Raw genomic sequence first — 27,037 nt, 5'->3', positions numbered from 1 at the left:
TAGATATGAATCATTATAAACTACCCTACTCGTCCTAGGGTAAAATTACCATTCGAGAACGGAAATTTATTGATCACCATCACAGCATAGGGAGTCGAAGCAGTTGGAGCACTAAAATTAAGGTCAATGGGAGCATGAGGTTGTTTGATAGGAGAGGAGAGAATTTTGAGACTTGAGCCAGTTTCCACCACAGGAAACAAAAATCTATCTGTTGCAGCCAATAAATCAAAGCTAAACAAGCCCTGAAGTTTGACTGGGAGCAAGGGTTTCTAACAAAAAAGAAACCTCACTAAGGGTTTTTTTATAAATTATATCATAATTGTCATGGCGCCAAGGCAAACCTAGGCAGGGGCCAGGTGCCCTATCGCTTAGACGGGCACCTAGGCAGGCAAATACTAAAGGGGTTTTAAAATAAAATATTTTTTCCTTTAAGATGTAACTTTGAGAGGGCTTAAACGTAAAATCCAAATTGTATTTCTTTTACTAGTAATATGAGGGGGCAATGTATTTCTTTACAGTTATATTTCTGCAAAATTGGTTGCAGGGGCAATGGCTGTTGCATTACCAGCAACAGATCTGGCTGCCGCTGCCAGTGCTTCTTCTTCTTCTTCCTCTGCGGTGGACAGTGACAGCAGTGGCCTGCCATTGGCACCTTTCTGGTGGGAGGGCAGCTGCTACTGCTTCTTTTCCCCATTTTTCTTCTTATTTTCCCATTCTCTCTGGTTTTCGTCTCCATTTCCCCTGTTCTTCCCCTTTCACCCCTATTTGCTGTCGGGCACTTTGAACAATATGGTAACGGGTCACCTAGGAGGTTCAAGAATCACCTAGGCAATGATTTGATAACTATGAATTATATCATTTGAAACAGAGTACACTATTCCATGTTATACTTCAGTATACGTCCACTTCCACTATTAGATGTAATGATGTACACAAATTTATTTGAATGTTAAAATTTGTAAGCCAAACAGACTTTCCTTTATTTCTTTTTAACACTACATATGTAAATCTACAATATTTGTACTTATCATGGTATGCATTGCACAACTTCAGCAAGAATCTATCATCTATTTTATAATGTCACAATTGTGGAAAAGCAAAACATGTGTGATTCTTCAAGTTTCATGAACTATAAGTGACGAGTGGGCATGGCAATATCAAACGTCAACGATGACTGCATAAAGTCAGCTGAAAAGAATAATTATTGATGGAGGAAATATTTGATGGTTAACATTCAAAACATTAAGAAAACTACAAAGCAGCCGGAATAGACAATCATCAACTTGTAATATCTCTGTATTTATCAGAATAGATAATCCATTCCTACCTCATAATATTTTCTGTATTTATTTAACAGTCACAAAATTTCGAAAGAACTGCAAACATTTTAAAAAGAATAATTTGCAGAGATAAGATGAAAGTAATCTAACCAATCTGATATTATTATGCATATGAAATCCTCAAGGTGGGACCCATTCATGGTCCTTGTAATCTTATTATCAGAAATATGTCCTAATTATGGACATGGACCCATGTAAGTTCCCAAGTTGAAGAGGTCATTCCTCAATCCATGTCAACATAGGTGCACACAGAAATCAAATTTAACCTTCCATAAAATGCAACTAGCAAAAGTAAATGAATATGAATTTTTTTAACAAGATAAATACATAAAAGTTACAATTCCTGAGAAGAAAACAAGAAGTCAATGGAAAAACAAGTAACATCCCATCTTTGGAAAGATCAATAACATAAAAAATATCGGTAACTGTTGTGTGTTGATATACATTGTTTGTAGCCCTTAATTAAAAGCTTGAGCTTTTAGAATAAGCGGAAGTGCGAGGATTTTGTGTTATGTGCTGTGCCCCTTGGTGCTACGTGATTGCGCCACCACGTGCTAGTGTCACGTTCAGAGCCATGTATGTGTCTGTGCCTTTTTTTTTTTTTTTTTGGGGGGGGGGGGGGGTGGATGCTGCACATGTGGGGGTGTTGTTGTGTCTTGTGTGTTGATATATTGTTGTAGCCCTTACCTAACAGCTCGAGCTTTTAGGATAAATGGTTGTAACAGTAACATTTATTTCCCCCTGCCCCCAGGAAAAGAATAAAAAATAAGAATGAAGATTGACTGAAACTCACCTTTTCTAACCTCCCATCTTTGGATAGATCGATAACATCATCCGTCTTGTTGTTTACGTACATAGTTTCCTTGGCGACTGTTTTTGCAACGCTCATCGTTCTGCAGCCATTAACAAATATTAAAGGATCTTTTCACAAGACTTTCAGCAATTGTTATAAAATGAAGTGATAAAAGGTTTATACCTTTGATAATTTGGAAAGTAACGGACGACTTTTGCTTGTCCAAGAACCATTGGAGTGTGAGACCCAAATCCAGTATTGAACTCTTCACTGGGTTAACAGAAAGAAACACTGCAACATTATAAAAAATATAACATTCCCAAGACGTGACAACATCAAGAGTTGAGAGTTTAAAATTCTTAAGGATAGATAAGGGAGAAAAAGTACAAGATTAAAACTCGAAATGCTATGCAGCACCTTATAAAATGGGGCCATTAGTAGCCAGATTCTTTCTAATATAAGAAAAATGAGCATGAAGATAAATGGGAAGTTAAGGATAGGAATAGATAAGATTCATTTCAGATATAGCACAAATAGAATCCGACCATCCTTCATCTCTTTGTATTTACATACAAAGATGTTTTCCTTTCTATCATTTCACAAAAAGTTGGCAAACTGGATGGATATGTAAAAGATATTCTTTGTTTTCCATCACTTTGAAAGCTTAAGCCTGGGGCATTATTATAACATGTAGGTACAAAGGCCACATCCTTTGGAAAAATATAATCTACTTTTCAGGGTACAAATACTGTATGGTACTAATGGAGAGGTGTTGGATCAAATAAAAAGCCAATAAAATATTATGACAAAAAAACTGTCTAAATTACCAAACCCAAAACATCTGCAAGACCAAGTCGCAACATAATGACAATACACCAGAAAATCAAGTATAAGTAGAAACAACAAAGACTGAAAGATTACCTCAGCTTGTTAACCCACACAACTGGATCACAAGGTTCTGATATCTGCCTCCATTTAACAGCCAATGAATAAATATCTTGCCATGACATCATAGAACGGCTCAAACCTCTGTCATCATTACTACCACATGAAGTTGAAGTTTCTGAAGTACTGCTGGTACTACAACCAACACCCCCTCTGTTCTGGCTTAGCACATAGGCCTTTTCCTTTTTCCTAACTGTCTTGCCAATTTTTGCTGCCCTCTTACTTGAGTGTTTCCATTCTGCTTGCAGAGAACGCCAAGCCTTTGAGACCTTCTGGGCAATTTCAATAGCAGCTAATCCCGCCATACGATGCTGGAAAACATAAGTTTTAAAGAGACAGACAGATGCAAATACAAGATCAGTTGAAACAATAATAGCTGCAAACATGAATAAAGAATATCATGGGGAAGCTGTTGGTGAAACTAGCTGAATATTTGTTACTAGTTGCAGTAGAGTGGATAGAAGGAATGCATAAAAGGAAAGCTCCCCCACACCTAAAAAAGAAACAAAGAAAACTTCTATAATTCAACTCAGAGAACCATGCTCAACGCCAATATATTTAACAGTTTTTATGTAGCATGGATGTCTACCAGTGAACTAGGTAAACTAAGTAGGAATGTACAAGCATTGGTGATTGGTCAATTTATACACTTCATAATTGTTGGACCATTGCTTTTAAAGGCATAAGCCTTGGAGCATGCCACAGGGTGGGGTGTTCAAAAAGAGCCCCCCAGGCTTAGCTGCATGCATATGGAGTGCACACATCAAGAATCAACACATTGATGGGGTGCAAACCTAATCAAACATGCATGGCCCAATGGCACATACACGCTTGATTACTGACGTGTAGAAAAACGTGAACCTAAAACGATGCAGAAAAGAATGGAAATCGCAAACAAACAATCACACAATGCACACAAGGATTTACTTGGTTCGGTAAGGTTGCCTACGTCCATGATGAGATGAGATCTACATCACTGTCAATGGAGAACAGGGTTACAGCCACTCGTCCTCACACCGCTCTTAGATTGATTTCAGAGAAAGAACCTTCACTACAAATATACAGGTAATTCACCGAAATACCCAAGTAGCCCTAAAAAAATTTCCTCCAGGCCTCAGGCCCTCAGCTTCTTAACGGCCCTTTAGAATCAGCCCACTTATGCAAGCGATGGAATACAAGACATCGTACCCCCAACATGATGCATACGGCTCGTGCACATCATATCCACTAAAAAGAAAAAAGAAGAAAATCTGAAAATGGCCAATATCTTTTCTGCAAATCGAATAGTTAAAGAAGGAAGAGAGCGTGGCAACTTGATTAGGTCATTATCTAGAAAGGAGAATTCAGTCATCAGGCTAAACCCTAAGCCAAAAATGAATGAAATGGACGAGAAGATGAAAGGGAGGGAGGCAGAAAGCTTCCTGGGTTGTTAGAAAGTGAAGAAGAATAGGATGTGGGTGAAAAGCTTACCATGTCATTGGTCTTCACTAATTTACTACTCAATGGGGCCCAACCCCCAAATGTGCCCCACCAAATACGAAATCTAACTTTAAAGCCATTAGTTTTTACACTTGAACCCTTATGAATCAGTATATTGCTTTATATTTGTATCGCCATATCTTCTTTACACTTTAATACTCAATGTATGTATATGTAGAAATAGAAGTAAATAAAATAAAAAATGTTCTCATGACTCACACTTTAGTATTTGAATACACTGTTACATGAAACTAAAGAGAGGGGGGGGGCCCACAAGGCCATAATTATGTGGTATCAAGCTTTGAACTTCTCTTATGGTTCCGAACACTTAAGTCTTGTGCTTGCTACAAAAAATAGAAAGGAATCCAGAACAATACCAAATGCACGTCCTATTTTAACATAATGAACCTGCTTTGATCTCATAAACTCAACTGCTTTCGTATAATAAAAAGGCCACATGGTTACATCAAAGATGGTAACTGAAAAGGCATAAAATATCCAGCTAAAATGTCAGCCATCCCATTAGTCTCTTTCTGCATTGAATGGCCTTCTTGTTAACACGTTGTTCACCAATACAAAGATTAATCTACACCTTGCAAATTTTAAATTTCGGTTAAGGTTCAATATCAGTACACAGAGTAAATTAAAATTTTCTGTTAAGGTTCAACATGGGTGCACATTGTAAATGAAATCCAAAATTTGGGGCTTCACTACCTATGATGATATCACTGCAGCCTACAAGAGATCGGACACTTCTGCCAGTTGCTAGTTGCTACCATCAATGAAATTCTTAAGAACTTTCAAGCGGCTAGTCAGCAATTTGTACAGTTAGTATGGTATCGAGAGATTTAAATATAATACTCAAATAACAGATTAATGACATTAATTTAACAACCAATAGTTTTTATTTCCCCCCTTTTTTTTTCAATAACCAACCCACAAGGTTAAACATTCAAAGCACAAACACCTTTGTAGAAATTAGTGAATGGCTTGATTGATCAATGAGATCAGTCAAGCTCTCTATTTATAATAATAATAATAAAAGAGATTACAAAGGGAAACACTGTTTACGACACTGTTCACGTGAACAGTGTCACAGCCCAAATATAACTCTAATTCTAACTAGTTAAATAGAGCTAGAATAGAAGTAGGAAAGGGAAAATGACTAAAATAGAAATAACACCCCATGGGTCGATCTTATATCATGGATCGATCCATGTCAAACGTAATACCCAAATACCCATATTCCAACACTCCCCCTCAAGTTGGTGCGTAGATATCAGTCATGCCCAACTTGCACACTAGAGGTTGAAAAACTTTTCCACTTAAGCCTTTGGTGAACACATCAGCCAACTGTTCCCCAGATTGCACATAAGGAACACAAACCGTCCCATTATCCAGATTCTCCTTGATAAAATGACGATCAATTTCAATATGTTTCGTCCTATCATGCTGCACTGGATTATGGGCAATGCTTATTGCTGATTTACTATCGCAGTAGAGTCGCATAAGCAGAGTAATAGGAATACTCAAATCTTGTAACAAAGTCTTGAGCCACAATAGTTCACAAATACCAAGAGCCATAGCTCTAAATTCAGCCTCTGCACTAGAACGGGCCACCACTGTTTGCTTCTTGCTGCGCCATGTAACACAATTTCCACCCACAAATGTACAATAACCTGTGGTGGATTTTCGATCATGGGAACCAGCCCAATCTGAGTCAATGTAGGCCTCAATCTGTAGATGATCATGACGAGAGAATAATACTCCTTTACCAGGAGCCGACTTCAAGTATCTCAAAATCCTGAATACTGCTTCCAGATGATTAGATCGGGGATCATGCATAAATTGACTGATAAGACTCACAGCATAGGCAATATCAGGCCTAGTGTGAGATAAATAAATTAGTCGCCCAACTAGCCTCTGATATCTCCCTTTGTCCACTGGTTCACCATCAGTGTCTCGGAAACGAGCATTTGCCTCAATGGGAGTATCCACAAGAGAACAGCCTAACATGCTAGTTTCAGAAAGAAGATCTAGAGTATACTTGCGTTGAGATAAGAACAGCCCTTGAGAAGAATGGGCCACTTCAATCCCTAGAAAATAGCGAAGTATGCCTACATTCTTAATCTCAAATTCCTTGGCCAAATAATTCTTCAACTTGGAAATTTCAGCAGGGTTATTTCCAGTTACAATTATATCATCGACATATACTAGGAGGAGAGTAATAATGCTGCCCGATGTCTTGATAAATAAAGTGTGATCTGCATTGCTTTGTTTATAACCAAATGTCAACATCGCTGTCTGAAAACGACCAAACCATGCACGTGGTGATTGTTTCAGACCATACAACACACGCTTAAGTTTACAAACCTTGCCATGAGTTGCAGCAGATGAGAACCCAGGAGGGACATCCATATATACCTCTTCCTCTAATTCACCATGGAGGAAGGCATTTTTAACATCAAGCTCATCGTAGACTCCATCCTAAGTTCACAGACAAGAGAGAATTACCCTGATAGTGTTCATTTTGGCAACAGGTGCAAAAGTCTCCAAATAATCTATCCCATATGTCTGAGTAAATCCGCGAGCAACCAGCCTTGCTTTAAAACGATCAACAGTTCCATCAGCTTTTTGTTTAATTACAAAGACCCACTTGTAGCCAACAGTCTTCTTTTGTGGTGGAAGTGTGACAAGATCCCATGTACCACTCTTCTTTAGAGCTAGCATTTCTTCGATCATAGCCTCCTTCCACCTAGTATCTGCAAATGCCTCCTGCCAAGTCTGTGGTATGGAAACAGAGGATAAAGAGGAAGCAAAAGCATGAAATGATGGGGATAAAGATTCATACGAAACAACCTGTGATATTGGATGTTGCGTACAAGACCTTTTTCCCTTTCTAAGAGCAATGGGTAGATCAAGTGATGGATCAGAAGTAATAGGAGAAGTAGCAGCATCTAAAGGATTAGAAATATTACCAGAGGAGGTGTCATTCGATCCTAGGTCAGAGGACAACTCTTGGTCTGGTAATGCTGCAGTGGTGGGTTGTTGTTGCCCTTTTTTCTTTCGATAATACTACTGTGTGAAATCTTTCACTGGCTGTACCTGCTGCTCCCCTTGAACATCATTATCTAAAGGTACATGATAGTCATCAATAAGTTCATGTAGAGGAGGAATGGGAATCGGCACTTCTTCTAGAGTAGGAATGGACTCCCCCTGAAGAGGTGCCGAAGATGGAAAGAAAGCCACGGCCTCATGAAAAACGACATCCATGGAAATAAAAACATGACGAGATGTAGGATGATAACATTTATACCCCTTTTGGGTGGGAGAATAACCAATGAAAATACAGCGGAGACCGCGGGGATCAAGTTTGCCATGGGCATAATGGTTTCGAACAAAACAAACACACCCAAAAATTTTGGGAGGAATAATATAAGTAGAAGACCCCTTCAAAAGAGCAAGAGGAGATTTATAGTCAAGTACCCGAGAGGGCATCCTATTGATAAGATAAGCAGCTGTTAAAACAGCCTCCCCCCAGAAATGAGAAGGAACATGCATTTCAAACTAATAGAGCGAGCTACATCAAGAAGATGTATATTTTTGCGTTCAGCCACTCCATTTTGGGGTGGAGTGTCAACGCAACTGGTTTGATGAATAATACCCTGAGTAGCAAGAAATAATTGAAAGGCTCCATCTAAATATTCACGACCATTGTCACTCCTGAGAGTTTGAATGGTAGCTTGAAACTGAGTTTGAACCATGCTATAAAAGACTTTAAAACAGGAAAAAACTTCACTCTTGTGTCGCATTAAGTAAACCCAAGTGGTGCGTGTGTGGCAATCAATAAAGGTGACAAACCACTTAAAGCCAGAAATAGAAGAGGTACGTGAGGGACCCCAGACATCAGAATGAATCATAGAAAAAGGCTTAGAACATCTTTTATTTGAACTAGAATAAACAGAACGAGTTTGTTTTGCAAAAACACAAGCCTCACATAATAAAGAGTGAGGGTTACAATGCTGAAATAAAACAGGAAAAATCTTAGCTAAGGTTCCTAAAGGTGGATGGCCCAGTCGACGATGCCATCGGTGCAATTCGAGATAAATGATGTTCATGAAGTAGCGGTAAGAGCCTGGCCGAGACATAGCAACAAAGATGAGAGATAAGATCATCGTCAAGCAAGTAGAGACCACCATGCATTTTACCAGTTCCAATCGTTCTCCCTGTCCCCAAGTCCTGAAAGACACAATGTGAAGGATAAAAAATAGCTTTGCAATTGAGATCAGATGTCAAACTACTGATAGAAAGCAAATTAGAAGTTAACTTAGGAACATGTAAAACAGAGGACAAAGATAAAGAAGGAGACCAATGGATGGCTCCCTTCCCTGAGACAGAGGAAAGAGAACCATCGGCTATTTTAATTTTATCTTTGCCTGAACAGGGAGAATAACAAAAAAATAAATTGAATTGACCAGTCATGTGGTCAGTGGCTCCGGAATCGATTATCCAAGGATGAGATAATGCCGAAGCACAATGACCAGCAAAAGAAATACCTGGTTTGGAGAAAACAAGGTTCGATTCAGAAGAGGGAACCACAGTCGAGATAGAGGCAGGTGTAGATGAAGAGGCGAAGGTAGTCATAATACGACGAAAGGCAGCAAGTTCCTCTGCAGAAAGTGTGGTAGTAGGGGCTGTTTCAGTAGCTTCAGAAAGATGGGCCTGTGTGCCACCACGATCACCACGACCACGGCCACGGCCTCGACCACGACCACCACTACGACCATCAGAAGAGTCAAATGGCCGACCATGTAACTTCCAGCAAAAATTCACAGTATGGCGTTCCTTTCCACAATGAGTACATTTAAGAGGTTCCTTCTCAGACGAGGAACGTGTACTAGTACTAGAAGAGCCACCTTTAGAAGAAATTAAAGCTGATCCCTCTGGCTGTGTAGTTGGTAACATGGTGGAACGACGAGTATCTTCCAACTGTATCATAGAGTAGGCTTGCTCCAAAGTGGGAAAAGGTGAACGACTCAGAACTTGAGACCGAAGCTGATCATATTCCACATTAAGGCCAGTCAAGAAAGTGTATACTCTGAATTTATCCTCCCTAAGCTGAAATTTGGTAATATCAAAAGGACAATCAAGCTGAAAGTTATCATAATAGTCAAGCTCTTGCCACAGGCTACGGAGTTCACAGTAGTATTCAGATAAAGTAAGTTCACCCTGTTTGGTTGCATGGAGTTTCCTTTGAATATCATAAACTTGTGCATCATTCCCTACCTCGGAATAGGTACCGTTAGCAGCTTTCCAAATTTTTGTGGCTGAATCAACTGCATAGTTGTCAAGGCGGCGTCCAGGCGCCTTGGTCGACTTGGGCGCCTTGGTCGCCTAGGCGGGCGCCTTGGATGCCTTGTTCGCCTAGTTGGTGTCGCCTTAAACTTTGGCCCTCTCCACCGCCTTGGCTCGCCTAACCGCCGTGACAACTATGGAATCAAGTAGTGTATAGCCACGGGCAATGGATGGAGTCATTGCACTGAGAAGAAAAGCCATAACAAGAGAGTTGCTGGAACTCCACTTGTCTTGTAATGTACCAGCTTCACTTGGATAGAGAAAAAAATTTGCAGGGCTTCAAAAAAAAAATACTGCACTCCTGCAAAAAAAAATCTGCAGATCTTCAACAAAAAAGCTGCTGCAGGTCTTCAAAAAAAAAAGGAGGAAAGGAGTCTGCAGATCTTCACACAATATGGATTTGCAGGTCTCGAAAAAAAAATTCTGCAGGTCTCGAGAAAAAAATTTTCAGGTCTTAAAACATCTGTAGGTCTTCTAAATAAAATTCTGCAGTGCTTCAGTCTTCAAACATGGAGAAAAAAATACTGCAGGTCTTCGAGAGAAATAAATCTGCAGGTCTTCAATCTTCGAGAAAAATAAATCTGCAGGTCATCTAAAAAAAATCTGCAATGCTTCAGTCTTCAAACATGGATCTCACTGTGCATGGAGATCATAAAATAGGATAAAGTAAAGGAGGTAAACTCTAGGGCAAGTACTAGATCATATTTAGATCACCTCAAAGTACTGCCCCCATGAAATAATGGAAACGAGAGAAGGGAAGAGAGAAGGAGGGTCTCGGTTGATTTAGAGTTTTAGGGTAATGGGTTAGTTGATCTAGGAGAGATCAATTGTGGAGGGAGACGATGGAGGAGAGCAGAATTAATTTCTCAGATATCGAGTTTAGGCTCTGATACCATGTAGAAATTAGTGAATGGCTTGATTGATCAATGAGATCAGTCAAGCTCTCTATTTATAATAATAATAATAAAAAAGATTACAAAGGGAAACACTGTTCACCACACTGTTCATGTGAACAGTATCACAGCCCAAATATAACTCTAATTCTAACTAGTTAAATAGAGCTAGAATAGAACTAGGAAAGGGAAAATGACTAAAATAGAAATAACACCCCATGGGTCGATCTTATATCATGGATCGACCCATGTCACACGTAATACCCAAATACCCATATTCCAACTACCTTATTATTTTATTTCATCCACCCTCCCCTTCCCCCCCTCCAAAAAAAAAAAAGTATTGCTGATTGGTGTTATTTTTTTTTTTATAGATTACAGATCAATAAATTTATCAGAACAGATTGATAAAAGAGAAACAGATCAAAAAAGATAAAGGTCCACCACTTATCCTATTAAGTTTATTTTTCATTTAATAATCATTTTTACTTTGTGAGATACAACTAAACAAAAAGACATTATAACTCAATCTGATTTAATTTAACGAAGACACAGGGAGAGAGCGTAAGTCTAATAAGTGTAGTTTTCCTCATTTCTGAAAATAATAAAACAACAGACTACATTGAAAATCATACTTTTATAATAATTCTTGAAATAAAATCACCTGACGCCTATTAGGTAAGAAGCCCGGACAATCATATTGTATCTTCTTTCCAAGAGAGTCTGCAGCTTGTAGGAGAGTAGCTTTTTGTTTTGTAACAACAAAATCTTGCTTTCTAAGCCTACCCTTTTTCAAAGATTCTCGCAGAGGGGGTTGCCTGAAAACCTTTTCGCACACATATTTCGGGTGCAACCTTTTGCACCAGTACTCCTGAAGAAAGCAAGTCAATTAACAAACAATTAAGTGTCAACATGCTCACGATGAAAACTAATTCAACATATAGTACTAAGAGACATCTTTCACAAAAATGAGATGGCCTCATTTGTTTCCTTGAAAAAAAAAGTAAGAATGCTATTTTAGACTTAAATCTTTGCAAATGAAATTTTTTTATGCCAAAGCATTTTTCATGTGCTTGTCCATAGGACATAGAAGCCACCAGTTAAAGCATCGCCCACTGCAAAACATTCATGGCCAACCAAAGGGCATAAGTTTTTATGGTTGACTAAGCAAGATACACTTATTTGCTTTCAAAGTGACATCTATGGGACCCAATGGAAATAATTTAAATTTTTTGTTTATTTACTGAGAAATAAGAACAAATTTCACGTTACTTTCTTTACTGACATTCATTCTACAGGGAGACTAATGAAGAAGAAGAGTTTCATAACCTTAAAAAAAAAAAAATTGTTTATCAGATACTATTGAAATGAGATACAGAATAAAATCTCATCTAACTACACATTAAAATCATACATAAGCATTAAATTCAAACCAAAATTACTCAGACTAGTGCATTTCCATATTGAACATCAAATTTTAGCATTTCTATGAACTCTACTAATTCAGAAACTTATGTTGATGTCACAAACCATATAAGACATGAATAAAATTCGTACCTGATTTTTTTTTTAAAAAAATTAGAAAGGAAAAAAATGGTGCTTGAATTTGAACATTAAACTGGAAAAAAAGGTCATCAAATTGAAGGACACATGCAACTGGCAAGGACCTGTAGAAGAAAAATCAATTGGCCTCATGTATCCATGCTATTTATTTTTTGGGCTGATATTCTCTGTGCCGCAGCACAGCCTGCACCCAGACACATGGGCCTGCCATTCAGGGGGGCAGGGTGGTCATTTCGCCCACCCCCATGTGTCTGGGCACAGCCTGCGCCCCCAGCACAGAGAACATTTGGCCTTATTTTTTTTTTTTTTGAAGGCAACCAACAAAAGCCCAACATAATTAAATAAGTAGTCATTCATTCACGGTCCCTCAGAATAGCAGTGGCTTTTGGCATTAGCTTACAATGTTGTTAAAACATTAAATACTGAGTATCAACTGGGAAAAGTTGGAACCACACACCCCCCCCCCCCCCCCAACGAAAACAAAAAACAGAACATGACAAACATAAAATCCAGCCTCTTTACAACCATCCAAAGTCTTGATGGCTGTCAAACAAACTCTTGTTGAAGCGCAATTGCTAAAACCTACCTATCAGCCAACTGGGATCAACCATCACATTTGAAAAGAATCCAATCCTCTCTCTGTGTGGCTTGTTTAATCTACAATTTGCATTCCTTTGTGGCCCGCAGTCATCCCCTCCACCTGAATCTCCCATATTTGCTATTAGACCTCCAACCACCCCATTTTTTTGATGAATTAGACCTCCAAGCCCTTTGGCCCTTCTGCTGAAACCTGATTCATGAGCTAAGGAGATTGTCTCCAGTAATGTGCCCACATTACCATAAAAATGCAAATTTCTAGAAATATTACCATCGGAAAACCCCATGATCTTTTGTTTTTCTTGTTTATTCTTAATGGTGCCAATGATTTAGCTTCATCCATTGGTCACGCATAATATAAATAGGTCGTAAGGGTCCATTTCTATGGTTACAGTTACAATATGATGTCTCATGCACCGAAAAGATCAATTACAATATATTACAACTCAATGATCAATTACAGGATCATTTTTCAACACTAGAGACCAGATGTTCGCCATGTTGCAGTAGAAGATCATCATAATTGTTGTAATACGGGTTTTAGTCCCACATTGCTTAGTTGTTTTCTTGTCATATGATTTCAATATTATAAATAAAGGCTGGGCTATGATCACTTGGATCAAGCCAGTATTCACGGAATTCCACATGGCATCAGAGCCAACAATATTCCGGGGATATGGGAATTAAAAATTTTTCCTCTTTTTTTTCTCTCTCTCTCTTCTCCTTTGTGTTTCTGCCCTAAGGCCAGCCACCACCGCCAGCCCCCTCCACCTCCGCCACCACCGCCAGCCTTCCGCCAGCCCTCCACCACCACCAGCCACCCTCCGCCACCTCCGCCGGCCCTTCCTTTTCTCCCGCCAGGCCCTCCCACCCCTTCCGCCACTACCGCCAGCCCTCCTAGGGCCACCCCCCTTCTTCCGCCTCCACCACCACCCCCCCCCCTTCTTGCCTTCCTTTCTTTTTCACGAGAGGGTCTCCCTCACCTTGTCGTTATTTTTTTCCCACCCTTGGTGGTGAGTCGACTCCTGCCAAGGGTCCTATTTTTCCCTCCGTATGATTTAATTATTTTTGGAGGCCTTGTTTTTTGAGTTCTACGATTTTTTCCAGCCACCATGCCTGACGCTTCGGAGATCAACTCTGCTTCTTCTGGATCTGATGGTTCGTCGCAATGTGATTTTATTCCGTTTCCTGTGAACACCATCAAGTTGAATGGAAGCAATTATCTTATGTGGTCTCGTTCCTGTTTATTTGCGATTGGTTCCCGTGGCTTGTCTGACTACATCACGGGCACCACGGTCAGGCCTACAGAGACTAGTTCTGCACAGAATTGCTGGATGAATTTTAATTTCTTGGTCATGTCATATCTGGTTAATTCCATGGACCAAGACATTGCTGGGCGGTACCTTCTTCTTGACTCGGCTGCGAAAATATGGAAGACAGCTAAAGATACTTATTCTCAAGTTGGGAATGCTGCGCAATGCTATGAACTCCGTCAAAAAATTCATTCTACCAAACAGATGGAGTTAACACTTTCTCAGTATTACAATACCATGTGTACGATGTGGCAACAGTTGGATTTTTTGGGCACCTTCACTGCCACCACTGATGTTGATGACACGGCCTACCGCAAGTGGGAAGATGGTTTATGCGTCTTTAATTTCTTGGCAAGGCTGAATATTGAGTTTGATCATATCCGGTCAAATATTTTGAATCAGGAACCTCTCCCCACTCTTGAACAGGCCTATGCGATCCTTTCGGTTGAGGACAGCCGACGAACAGCCATTGTTCACCCAGTTACTCAAGAGAGATCGGCTCTTATTTCTAGGTCACAGTATGCCCGTGGGGGGACTTCCCGTTCTGCTAGCATTGATCGGTCATCGGGTGATCGCCCTCCCATTAAATGCGATTACTATGGGAAGGAATGGCATACAAAGGACCGTTGTTGGAAACTTCATGGTCGCCTTGCAGACACTCGCGGCCGTGGCAGGGGTGGTTCCAATCGGTCCAATAATACCCATGCTCATCAGGCAACTACTGAGGATCAGCCTGATCATTCTCTGTCACAGGTTATAGAGGATTTGCAAAATTTGCGGGATATGGTGACTCGTTTGGACTCATCTTCTTCGACATCTGTATCTCCTTCCATGGCTGCCTCAGCTCTATCTCTGCCTACTAATCCCAATACACCTTCTTCCACAGGTATTTCATTTGGTGGGAATTGCAATTCAGTCATGCCCGATTCTTGGGTAATTGACTCAGGGGCAACCGACCATATGACCGGTTCTTCCTCTTTTTATTCCACTTATTTTCCTTTATCTGGTCATAGTAAGGTTCGAGTTGCTGATGGGTCTCTTTCTCCTATCTCGGGAAAGGGATCCACGCAGTGTTCTTCATCTCTTACCGTTTCATCTGTGTTACATGTTCCGAAGTTTACTACTAATTTGCTTTCCATTAGTAGCATAACTAAGGATTTAAACTGCAAAGTAACATTTTTTCCAACCCATTGTTTATTTTAGGACCTGGAAACGGGCAATACGATTGCATGTGGTAAGGTGGTTGGTGGTCTGTACGTGTTTGACGGTTCCTAGGCAGCTTTGACATCTCAGTCTGCATCTTCTGATTTTTATTCTGCACTCTTTGAATTAAATAATTGGCATCGTCGTTTGGGCCATCCCCCATTTAGTGTTTTGTCCGCTTTATTTCCTAGGTTGGTGAAGAGATGTAATAAACATAATTTTTCTTATGATGCTTGCACTTTGGCAAAGCAAACTCGAAGCATTTTTCCCATTTCTGACAATAGAAGCTAGCATCCTTTTGGTTTGATACATTCTGATGTATGGGGCCCTGCCCGTTGTTTGTCTAGCTCTGGATTTCGGTGGTTTGTCTCTTTCATTGATTGTTTCAGTCGGACGACTTGGGTATATTTGATGCATAGTAAGAGTGACGTCTTTACCTATTTCACTTTATTTCATAAGATGGTCGAGACACAGTTTGATGCCAAGGTCAAGATTCTCAGGTCCGATAATGGAAAGGAGTACATGGACGGTGCCTTTCAGTCTTATTTGGACAGCCATGGGATCATTCACCAAACCTCTTGCGTTGACACTCCCGCTCAAAATGGGGTGGCTGAACGCAAGAACCGCCATCTCCTTGAGGTTGCTCATTCTCTTATGTTCACTATAGCTGTTCCTCCTCGCTTTTTGGGGTGATGCCGTTCTTACAGCTACATATCTTATCAATCGGCTTCCCTCCCATGTTTTGGATGGTCGCTGCCCCTTGGATGTGCTCTGTGGGAAATCAACCTTTGTTATGTCTCCCAAAATCTTTGGCTATGTCCTGTTTGCCAAGAATCATCATGTACACGGAAAATTTGATCCCAAGGGACTGCGATGCATATTTCTTGGTTATTCTGCTACCCAGAAAGGGTATAAATGCTATCATCCTCCTACCAGGAAAGTGTTTGTCACTATGGATGTAGTGTTCCGGGAGTTTGAAGCTTACTTTAAACAACCAGAACCTCTGCAGGGGGAGATTATAAGTGGTGAAGAGGTCTCGCTGATTGCTCCTCTAGACATTGAAATACCTACTATAGAAGATACCTCTGTTGAATTCAAAGAAGGGGTTACTAGTCAAGAACAAGAAGTGGGGCAGCTACAACAACAAAAAAAAATTGTGTACACTCGGGGAACTGATTTTCCTCTGGACAACCCTCTATACAAAGAGACCACCATCACTGATCCTACTCAATTGGCATCTGCTCCTGCTCCAAGTCTTGCTCCTAGTCAGATTTCTGGTAAGCCCCCTATTGATCCCAGTCTTGATTCACCCATTGCTGTTCAGAAATCAAAGAGAAGTTGTACATTGCATCCTATTTCCAACTTTGTGTCATATAACTCACTAACTCCTGCTTTTCATGCCTTCATAGCTTCTTTATCCTCTGTTTCCCTCCCTAACAACTGGCAGGAAGCTATAGCCGAACAGAAATGGATGGATGCGATGAATGGAGAGATGCATGCCCTTGAAAAAAATCAGACCTAGGATTTGGTGAGTCCTCCACCTGGAAAAAGACCTGTTGGTTGCAAATGGGTCGTTGTAGTGAAGCACAAGGCTGATGGCTCAGTGGAGAGATACAAGGCGAGGCTTGTTGCCAAAGGGTTTACTCAAACCCAAGGTATTGACTACCAAGAGACCTTTGCTCCTGTAACAAAGATGAATACTATACGGGTTATTATCTCTTGTGCTGTGAATCGAGGCTGGGAACTCCAGCAACTTGATGTGAAGAATGCCTTCTTGCATGGAGATCTGGAAGAAGATGTCTACATGGAGATACCTCCTGGTTTTACTTCTTCAAAAACTCAGGGAAAGGTATGTAAACTGAAGAAGGCCCTATATGGTCTGAAACAGTCACCTAGGGCTTGGTTTGGCTGGTTTCATAAGGCTATGATTGCTTATAGGTACAAGTAGAGCAATGCTGATCAGACGTTATTTGTGAAGAAGGTAGGACAACAAGTGACAAAGCTGATTGTCTATGTTGATGATATAGTGATCACAAGCAGTGATGCACAGGAAATACAGAAGTTGAAGGCTTATTTGGGCACCGAGTTTTAAGTCAAGGAATTGGGTAGATTAAGGTATTTCTTAGGGATTGAGGTTGCCTATTCAGCTAAGGGCATATCTCTCTCTCAAAGGAAATATACCTTAGATTTGTTACACGAGACAGGGATGCTTGGGTGTAAACTAGCAGATAACCCCCTTGAACCCAACACACATTTGAAGAGTAAGGACGGCGACCCAGTGGACAAGGGCAGTTATCAGAGGTTAGTTGGCCGATTGATCTACCTCTCACATACTCGGCCGGATATCACATTTGCTGTAAGCCTTGTCAGTCAATACATGCATGATCCTCACTCTTCTCACTTGGAAGCAGCGTATAGAATTCTCTGTTACCTTAAGTCATCTCCTGGAAAAGGAATCTTGTTCTCTCCTCATAGTCACCTCCGGATAGAAGCATACACTAATGCAGATTGGGCTGGCAGTCCTGATGATAGGAAATTCACATCTGGGTATTGCACATTTGTTGGAGGAAACCAAACTACTTGGAGAAGCAAAAAGCAAGCTGTTGTACCTCGATCTAGTGCTGAAGCTGAGTTCCAAGCTGTGGCCCAGGGTATTTGTGAACTTCTTTGGCTCAAGAGGCTGCTTCAAGATTTGGAGATGGTTACTGATCTTCCTATGCGACTTTGCTATGATAGCAAGTCCGCAATCAGCATTGCACACAATCCGGTTCAACATGATCGTACCAAACATGTTGAGATTGACCGGCATTTTATCAAAGAAAAGTTGGAACAAGGGATAATCTGTATCCCATTTATTCAGTCTAGTGATCAGTTGGCTGATATCCTCACCAAAGGAATTAGTCCTAAGTTATTTTTTTCCTATAATTAGCAAGTTGGGCATGTTTGATATGTATGAACCAACTTGACGGAGAGTGTTGTAATATGGGTTTTAGTCCCACATTGCTTAGTTGAATTCTTGTCATATGATTTCAATATTATAAATAAAGGCTGGGCTGTGATCACTTGGATCAAGCCCGTATTCACGGAATTCCACAATAATAAACACAATAACCTATAAACCACTCAAAGCCAATAGAAGTATGCAAATGATTTCATGTGGTCCAGCAGTGGCCTCCATCCACGTGGTCAACATTTGGTGTTAGTAGAAGAGATTAACAAGTGTTACAAGAGTTCAAACGTCTCTCCTCTCTTGTACTCACCTGAATCCAAGACGCTAAATCTCCAACACCTGTACCCATTACTCAAAGGCCAATTATACCCCGCTCTTCTCTCACACCCTCTCAGTTGAATTCAAGAAGAAAATTCCAGAAGAGATCACCTAAGAGAACCAAAGAAAATTGAAACTCTTAAGAATAGCTCCTTGACTAGGAAAAATAAATTAGTAACTCCTTCAGTTGGCAAAAATAGCCACTAACCCAACACCTAGCCTCACCCAAAACCATGGCAGATACTTATAATCTTAAGCCTTAGTAGCTGTAGAAAACCTAAGACCTGTAACCAGTAACTTGAGAGAGACGAGAAGAGAGAAACAGAGAAAATAATAGCTTAGAATAATATCATTGATAAGCCCCTCTATTTATAATAGAGAGGAAATTACAACGAGCCTAAACTAGGCGATGTGAGACTAAAACCCACATAGCCGACTGTACCTAATAACATAATAAATAAACTAACCCCAAAGGGACCAGAATACCCCCACGATATTCTGGATTACATATTCCAACACTCCCCTTCAAGTTGGATTATACAAATAAGTAAAGAAAGAAGATCCAGCTTGAACTAAAGAAAAAAGAACTCCTAATAATGCTAACACTCCCCCTCAAGTTGGCGCATACGAGGTAATAATGCCCAACTTGAACAAAATGGGAAAAAAACTAAGGTGCAGCAGAATCCAGCTTTACATATGAACGCAACTCCCAAATAAACCTTCAAGAACTTGAAAAAATAGATCTTCAAAACTTGGACAGATATGATCAGCAAACCGGGACTGGAATGTCTTCCAAAAAAGGCAGCTTTCATCGATCTTCAATAGCTATCCAGTGATGAATCTCAGATTGTCATAATGACATAAAATCTTGAAGTTAAATAACTAGAGCAGTACAAGCGAAAACAAACTGAATCGAAGCATCGGAAAAATCGTATCAACCCAATGAAAGTCCTCAAATAGGCAACAACCAAATATCTTCAATACTCTTCAATACTTCAATCTCCCCCTTACGGCAAACTCAACCCAATAACGAATGATACCCAATGGCTGCAATGGTGGAGAAAATTTATCTTCTATGTTTTGCACCAATGTTCCTACAAGTTCTGCATTCTGCAATGTCTGTAGGTGTATTGTACATAATCCCCCCCTTACTTGTAGTACACATGGACATAACAGAGATAATGTAAGAGATAGGGTAAAAACATAATATTTCATAATTTTCCAAGAGGTGCTAAGGGTAATGGAAAAGGAAGAAATGGCAAATTAGAGAATACCATTATCGTCCAAAGTGGTTATGGGTATATGCCAAAGGTATAGGATATGAAGGGAATTAGAATTATTGAAAGGGAACGGTGTTGGAAAAAACGATGGCATGGCTGTAATTTGGTGGAAATCCACTTTTAAATACAATCCAAGCCAAAGGGCAAACTGGTAATAAATCAGAATTTTCAAGGGTCAATTGGGTAGTCAAATAGGGAAATGTATGAAAAAGCAATGGCAGTTCCGTAAATAACCAGAATTATGCAAGGGGCCAATGGTAAATAAAGAAGTAATGGGACATGAAGAATTAGTATTGTTGTATGGGGACAAATTAGGCAATGACATGAAATATGGATATGAGCTAATTTAAGCATAAAACCAAGGGTTTTTAACTTTTTATGGAAAATGATAAATTATGGGATTGGCATGGGATATGGTGACATAAGTGACATGGGGACATGGATGACATAGGGAACATAGGAGACATGGGGTAATAAAGGACAAAAGAAAAAAATACTTAAAATAGGTAATGTGACTGTCCTTAGTTTTCTTGACAGTCACGTAACCAGCAAAAGAACCCAAAACTCACGTTAACTATAGAAATCATGTTCTACCTCCAGCCGAAAACGAAAGCAACACTTTTGACGAAAATCAAGGAACAAGAGCTGCAACGACACTGTTTACAAGGATAGGGCCTCAACAGACACCATGGTCGTCTTCAACCTTTGTAAATCCAATACTAATCAAAACACAACCAGCAACCAGAGGCGGAAACCCAGTCGTCGTTAGTACTAGGATTCAAACAGAGATTCAGATTCAACAGTATGCCATCATCACCTTTGAAGGACCTGCAACTAACGATACCCGTGGGGAAAAGAGTGCGACCCATCGACCAAGAGATCATGCCGAGAAACAAGCAAATCAGGAAGAACCAGCACCAAACCCATCAAGAACCTAGGGCTCGAGTAACGGTTCACCAACCTCCAGCATGAACCAGAGGGGAAAGACAATGAATCAAAACAGAAGATTGGCGGTAACCAGGCACATATCACAGGTGCAATCGAGGCAGAAAACCAATAGCATGAACTAGAAACCGAGAAATCCGGGAAATAAAACAAAGAAAGTACCGGACGGAACTTGCAACCGAGAAATTCGAAAAAAAAACGTCTTCAACCTTGCAACCAAGAAACCTGGTAAAGAAGGAGGCGGCAAAGCAATAGAATAGCAGATTCAACAATTCAGTATGATTAATATACATCAATCTTCAACGAAACTTATAGGAAACCCTAGTTCTTCTTCGTTTATGAACAAGGGTTTCTCCATAAATCGGAGAACTTTGAAACGACTCTCAAAACTGCAAATCTTGGAGAGAATCAGTCACTGGTTGCCTAGCTTTGATACCATGTAGAAAACGTAAGACCTGTAACCAATAACTTGAGAGAGACGAGAAGAGAGAAACAGAGAAAATAATAACTTAGAATAATATCATTGATAGGTAAGCCCCTATATTTATAATAGAGAGGAAATTACAACAAGACTAAACTAGGCAATGTGGGACTAAAACCCACATAGCCGACTGTACCTAATAACATAATAAATAAACTAACCCCAAAGGGACCAGAATACCCCCACGGTATTCTGGATTACATATTCCAACAGTAGCCTTTATCCTGTTCTAGATTGATGAACCAAGTCATACCATCAGCTAGGAAAGTGGCATTTACTGGGGCATGGAGAAAAAGGTCCAAAAATAGGTCTATGGCAGTGTATAGTGAGGTATTAAAGTAGTTGCCATACAATGTAAAATCAGATTAAGCAGGAGCAAAAGGGAACCAATAAGGATCATGGATTAAAGTTCAAGAAAGGAGACCCAATGGCGTAAGGGCATTGACTTGGGATGATCAATAGGGTGAGGGACCCAGTTGGTAGCTTGACTAGGACATGGTAGATTACACACGTGTACAAATCCTTTTGGTTTAATTATTTTTAAAATTATGAGATTTGCTTGCTAAAAAGCTTTGTTTTTTAATGGATTACTCATTAATTCTATAGTCAGACGTTGGAACTAGCCACGCGTGTGTGAGTAAGCCGGAGTTTGCATGGTCCACTATCTGGAGCTAAACTCCATGAATTCTATTATTTGATAGACCATTAATTAATGGTCGCAGAATGTCCAAGGAAGTTAGTTATAAATATTCGAGTTGCAACTTTCACAACTAAATGGAGTGTAAAGTACATACCATGGTTGTTCCTACTCTAGGTGTGATTGTCCAAGTACTTTTTCCTCTACCAATTCTTTTCTGCAACTCCTCCATTAACCGTTGCTGTTTACATTGTGTTTCATAAAATCAAAATTAAAACACCATTATCTCACCATTCTCTGAACCCATAACTCAAACCCAGCCATAGCCAAAAAGAGTTCTGGTTTCCGCTTTTGGAGATTCAATCAAGATTGGATGAAATTTGTTCAACCCGCTATCTACCCTAATCATTCTATTAACCTATTCTTCATTCCCTCAAATCCCCCAAAAATTCTCCCTCAAAAGTCAAAATCCTCTAATCCACCAAGTCCTGAAGTTTCTATTTTGAATATTTCCATCTTTGAATGATTTTTCCATCAAAATTCCAACTTCTTCCAGCCATCCACAGATTTTTCACCTTTCTAGAGATTTCAACATCCCATTGGGATAAAACTTCACCCACTTTTAGACTATGAAACATTCCCCTAGTTTATCCAAAACCCCAACTTTTTCATAAAGATCTAGCATTTGATAGTGTGAGAATAAGTTGAAGTGGCTACCATATAGAACTCAACAACATTGACAACCATTAGTTACCCTGTTCAAGATAAAAAAAAAGTATCTTGAGAAAGGATGGAAACATGAACATCTTTTTTTGGGGGGGAGGGGGTACTAGGAAACATGAACAATTTACTTTTGGAGCAACACATCTACTTCACAGCTTTTGAATGAATACACTGGATATGTTTCTATTTTCTCTATCAAGCATAAATAGCTTTTATTGAAAAGAGGCAAGCTGAGGCAAACATACAAAAATTGAGCGAGTCTGATGCCATGTCATCGTTGTAAAGAATTTAAAACAAAGTCAGCTAAAAGCTATCACAAAAATTTTCACCAAATTTTGGTAATAAAGTGCTTGATGTAGGGCTTTGTTAAATCCTCATCGCAAGTTAAGTATAATACTTATAGATGTATAAGTTTCGTAAGAAAGAACATTCCCTATATGATATTTAAGGAGCATCAACATTTCACAACAATGAGCACCTCTAGTCAAGCCATGCCTCCCAGCTTACATAAATGGAAATTCACAATTAAAATTTTTGGAAATAGCTAACAAGCAATTTCTTGTTAAAAGTACTGACTTTGAGGTGTAACTCCAATTTTTAGGGTTGGTATGGTTAACTCCCATACGGGGAGAAATGAACACTGACTTCCGAAGTAGATGGAGTTTTGATCTACCTCTGGACCTCAAAGTAAATATGAAAAATAATAATATGGAGCTTGGGCATGCCTTTTTCAATTTGGCCTGAACTCAGTTTCAACCAACACAAGTAAGACAGGTTATTCAGTTTCCAAACACATTTGTCATTATTTAAAACATAAAAGGACATCCACCCATGGGTCACAACTTACAACACATTACCTTAAAAAGGGGATTAATATCTCCATCAATATCGAAACAGCAAAACTCCATATTGATCTTTGAAGCAGTGTACAGAGCAATTTCCTTCTGCAAGTGGAATTTTATTTCAAGTACAAAAAAAAAATAACTAGTAAACTTTACCATCACTATCCAAAAATGAAGTAATAGTGACAAAAGCAACACAAGGACAAATTGATGACAATTATAGCATCATTAGAGCTAAACAATGTGTGTTTTGCTGCCAAACAGCACAAGAAAAGTAATATCCAAAAGCAGTAAAGGAAGCAAAATGCTTAAGCATAACTGCAGCTAAAGCATGTTTTAGATTCGGTAATAGGTTTTCTGTGTGGGCTTCCCAAAACCTCTTGGAGAGTGGGCTAGATGCCATTGATTTGTGATATTAAATCCCAATAACCCATTGAAACCCCTTCTCCTCTCTATGAAATCTTAAACTCAATGAAAACCTTCATGAAACCTTTGACCTTAAACTATGAAACCCTGCAAAATCACCGAAAAACTCTATGAAACCTTAAACCTTATAATCATGAAATCTAGACCTAAATCTATAAGCATGAACCCTAAACTAAAAATGGTTGCCAGAGAAATTGCTAGAAAATAAGATATGCCAAATGCCAGAGTTAACCACAGAAGTTGCAGGTTGCCAGAATCAAAAGGGCATCTACTTATAGAGAATTTAGGAGATTAAGAAACTAAGCACAGATATATCTCCCGACTGGAAGACTTCTTTTGTACAGCAGGTGTATATTTTCTTGGGGACCCTTCTACAGTATAGCTGGGCCTTTTGGACATCCACATCTTGAGGAGCTCTCACTCTTTATAAAACCTCGTAAGTATCCAAAAAAATAAAATAAGGAATCCTATATCAAATCACAAACCTGATAAAATGCCAAGCATTGAAGCACAAATTTTTCCATTGAGTCTAGTTCTAAATCCAAAACAGCATCATAGTCTTTGACCTGTAACCGCGGGATAAAAGTTAAGTAGCTAACAATTGGTTCCACAGTTTTTAAGAAGACAAAGTAAAAGTAAAGAGGTAAAGAACAAATAGAGATAGAAAAGAAAAGGGAGAAGATCCAATACCGCATTCCCATATTCTCCAATTGCATGGTAACAGGAAGCCCGTAGGTACAAGCACTCGATGTTCGAATTCTCAATACTCAACTCAACAGACAAATCCTTGATAGCATTCCTGCAACAGTCAACTTGGCCAATTAACAGTGAGAACCTTGAGCTTATGGTGAAAACCAGACAGAAAATTACTCAACCACATAAAAGAATTAGTAGAGATTCCATTTTCATTTTTTTGTGCCATTTTCTGATCGTTCTTCTCTTCAGAAGCCATAGAAAGAATTATTAGAGATTCCATTTGCAATAGAGTTATCATTGCATTTAATGAAATTCCTCTTAATTACCCAAAATATTGTTAAGTCTGACATGTTTATTGTTGATGAATTAGATAAATTATCTATCAAGCTTTGGGTTGAATGCTAACTTTTATATACTTTAATTCTGAAAATTTAAGAAATTGCAAAACTTAATAAAGATTTAGTTTTAGAATAACTTGTGAAAATTGGAATAACTTAATTGTGTGAGAGGTCTATGGATGGCTTAACATGCCCAAAGACCAATATCAATTTCCTAGTAACTGTAGATTTGCTTCACAAAAAGTAGCAATGGGGCAGGGTAAGGTGGAGAGGGATATTTAGGACTCAGATTTTGGTTTCAAGTTGGTCATGGAGATGCCAACTCAAGACACTGAGATTTATAATCCAAAGCTGGAGAGTCTGACTAAAAACTAAAAGAGATTGATCCAAGGACACATCCAAGGGCTTTCCCAGTGCACGAGGCTCCAATAGTATTTAATTGATTCAATAGGTGTTCTGAACATATCACTTATATTCTACAGTTCTACCAAAAAAAGGCATTAATAGACGTAAAATTATTTACATTGGTCCTTAGTTTGCCTGCCCAAGAAATAAGGGGGTCTTGGGTTAAAAATAATCAAAGAAGTCAGCATGTCTGGGATTCTTAAACTCATCTGGGAAATTGCAGCCAGGCACAACAGTATCTGGGTTGATTGGATTTATTCGGGGCTCCTTCAAAGAGATTCAATTTGGACCGTTTCCAGCTCTCCGGATGCTTCTTGGGTCTGGAAAAACATTCTCAAATGTAGAAACTTAGCCCTTGGGGCTGTTACTAGCAAGATTGTTGATGGATCCTCCACCAGACTTTGGCTTGATCATTGGCATCCCTTGGGCATCCTCCTTCCCTTAGTGAGCTCAAGAAATATTTATAGGGCTGGTCTTCATAGACTTCCCTCAGTTGCAGACATCATCTCATTCGGATCTTGGGCCCCTCCTCCTTCCCCTCAGCTTGCATTTATTTGGAATTCTCTCCCTCCTTTGATCAGAAGGGTAACGAGATCTGGAGACTTGGTTTCTTGGAGTCCATCGACTTCAGGTATTTTCAGCTCCAAATCAGCTTGGAATCTTACAAGATCTAGAGGTCCTTCTATTACTTGGTTCAAAGGGCATATTCCAAGACATAGCTTTTGTGTTTGGCGTACTCTTACAAACTGTCTCCCAACTCAGTCTTTCCTCATTCACCGGCATCTAAGTGTCTCTCCAGCTTGCTGCCTTTGTTGGAACGGCTTAGAAACTATTGATCATCTGTTCTTTGAATGCTCTTTTTCGGCTACTATTTGGTCTGGAATCATCATCAAATGCTGGCCTAGAAGAAGAAGGATTCTGCCTTTTCAGAGAGAGTGGAAGTGGATCATCCAATCTTTTGGGGGTAACTCGCAATGTGATAGAATTGGCTTGTTGGCTTTTGGGGCTACCATTTCGCATATTTGGATGGAGCGCAACATTAGGAGATGGACTACCAACTCTAGATCTTTCAAACAGATTTGGGATTCCATCTCTTTGGAATGTCAGTTTCAAATCCTTCTCCCCTTCCCCCCTCCCCCTTGTGTGCACTCCCCAAGGAACAGGCTCATTGTTGCTTCCTGGGGTCTCTCCCTTCTTCTCTTCTCTCTCCTTCCCCCTAGGGGGTCAGTTAGCCCTATGTATTGTAGGATGTTCTCTTCTTTTCTTTTCTCCCCCTGAATTCTGGGGGCTTCTTGTTTTCTCTCTTTGGTAATGAATTTTTATTCACCCAAAAAAAATTTTATTTACATTTCACCCTAGAACCATAGAACGTCATAGAGAAGATGGAATTCATATATAAAAACTCTTACATGTTATTGCACAGGACCTTTTTTTGTCTTTTCTGGCACATCTCTTGGAACGCGGGCATGTAGTCATACAAATTTATTTCCATTAATTAAAGAACTACCCAATTTT

General features: G+C 39.6%; 1 protein-coding gene across 4 annotated transcripts in view; it reads right to left on the bottom strand.

Annotated features, from left to right (window-relative positions):
- The window catches only part of LOC122663423 (suppressor of RPS4-RLD 1), a 95,421-nt gene that overhangs the window by 28,078 nt on the left and 40,306 nt on the right, over positions 1-27,037 (bottom strand). For all 4 annotated transcript variants that reach the window (XM_043859132.1, XM_043859131.1, XM_043859133.1 and 1 more), the window contains 7 exons: positions 24,774-24,882; positions 24,569-24,649; positions 23,673-23,759; positions 11,470-11,676; positions 3,055-3,389; positions 2,317-2,403; positions 2,134-2,233 (listed from right to left, as the gene is read on the bottom strand). In XM_043859132.1, coding sequence (XP_043715067.1) covers positions 2,134-2,233; positions 2,317-2,403; positions 3,055-3,389; positions 11,470-11,676; positions 23,673-23,759; positions 24,569-24,649; positions 24,774-24,882 — 1,006 coding nt within the window. The remainder of the gene's footprint in view (positions 1-2,133; positions 2,234-2,316; positions 2,404-3,054; positions 3,390-11,469; positions 11,677-23,672; positions 23,760-24,568; positions 24,650-24,773; positions 24,883-27,037) is intronic.

Source organism: Telopea speciosissima, chromosome 5 (assembly GCF_018873765.1).
Source record: "Telopea speciosissima isolate NSW1024214 ecotype Mountain lineage chromosome 5, Tspe_v1, whole genome shotgun sequence".
Lineage (NCBI taxonomy): Eukaryota > Viridiplantae > Streptophyta > Magnoliopsida > Proteales > Proteaceae > Telopea > Telopea speciosissima.
This window is presented reverse-complemented; position numbering and strand designations above follow the sequence as displayed.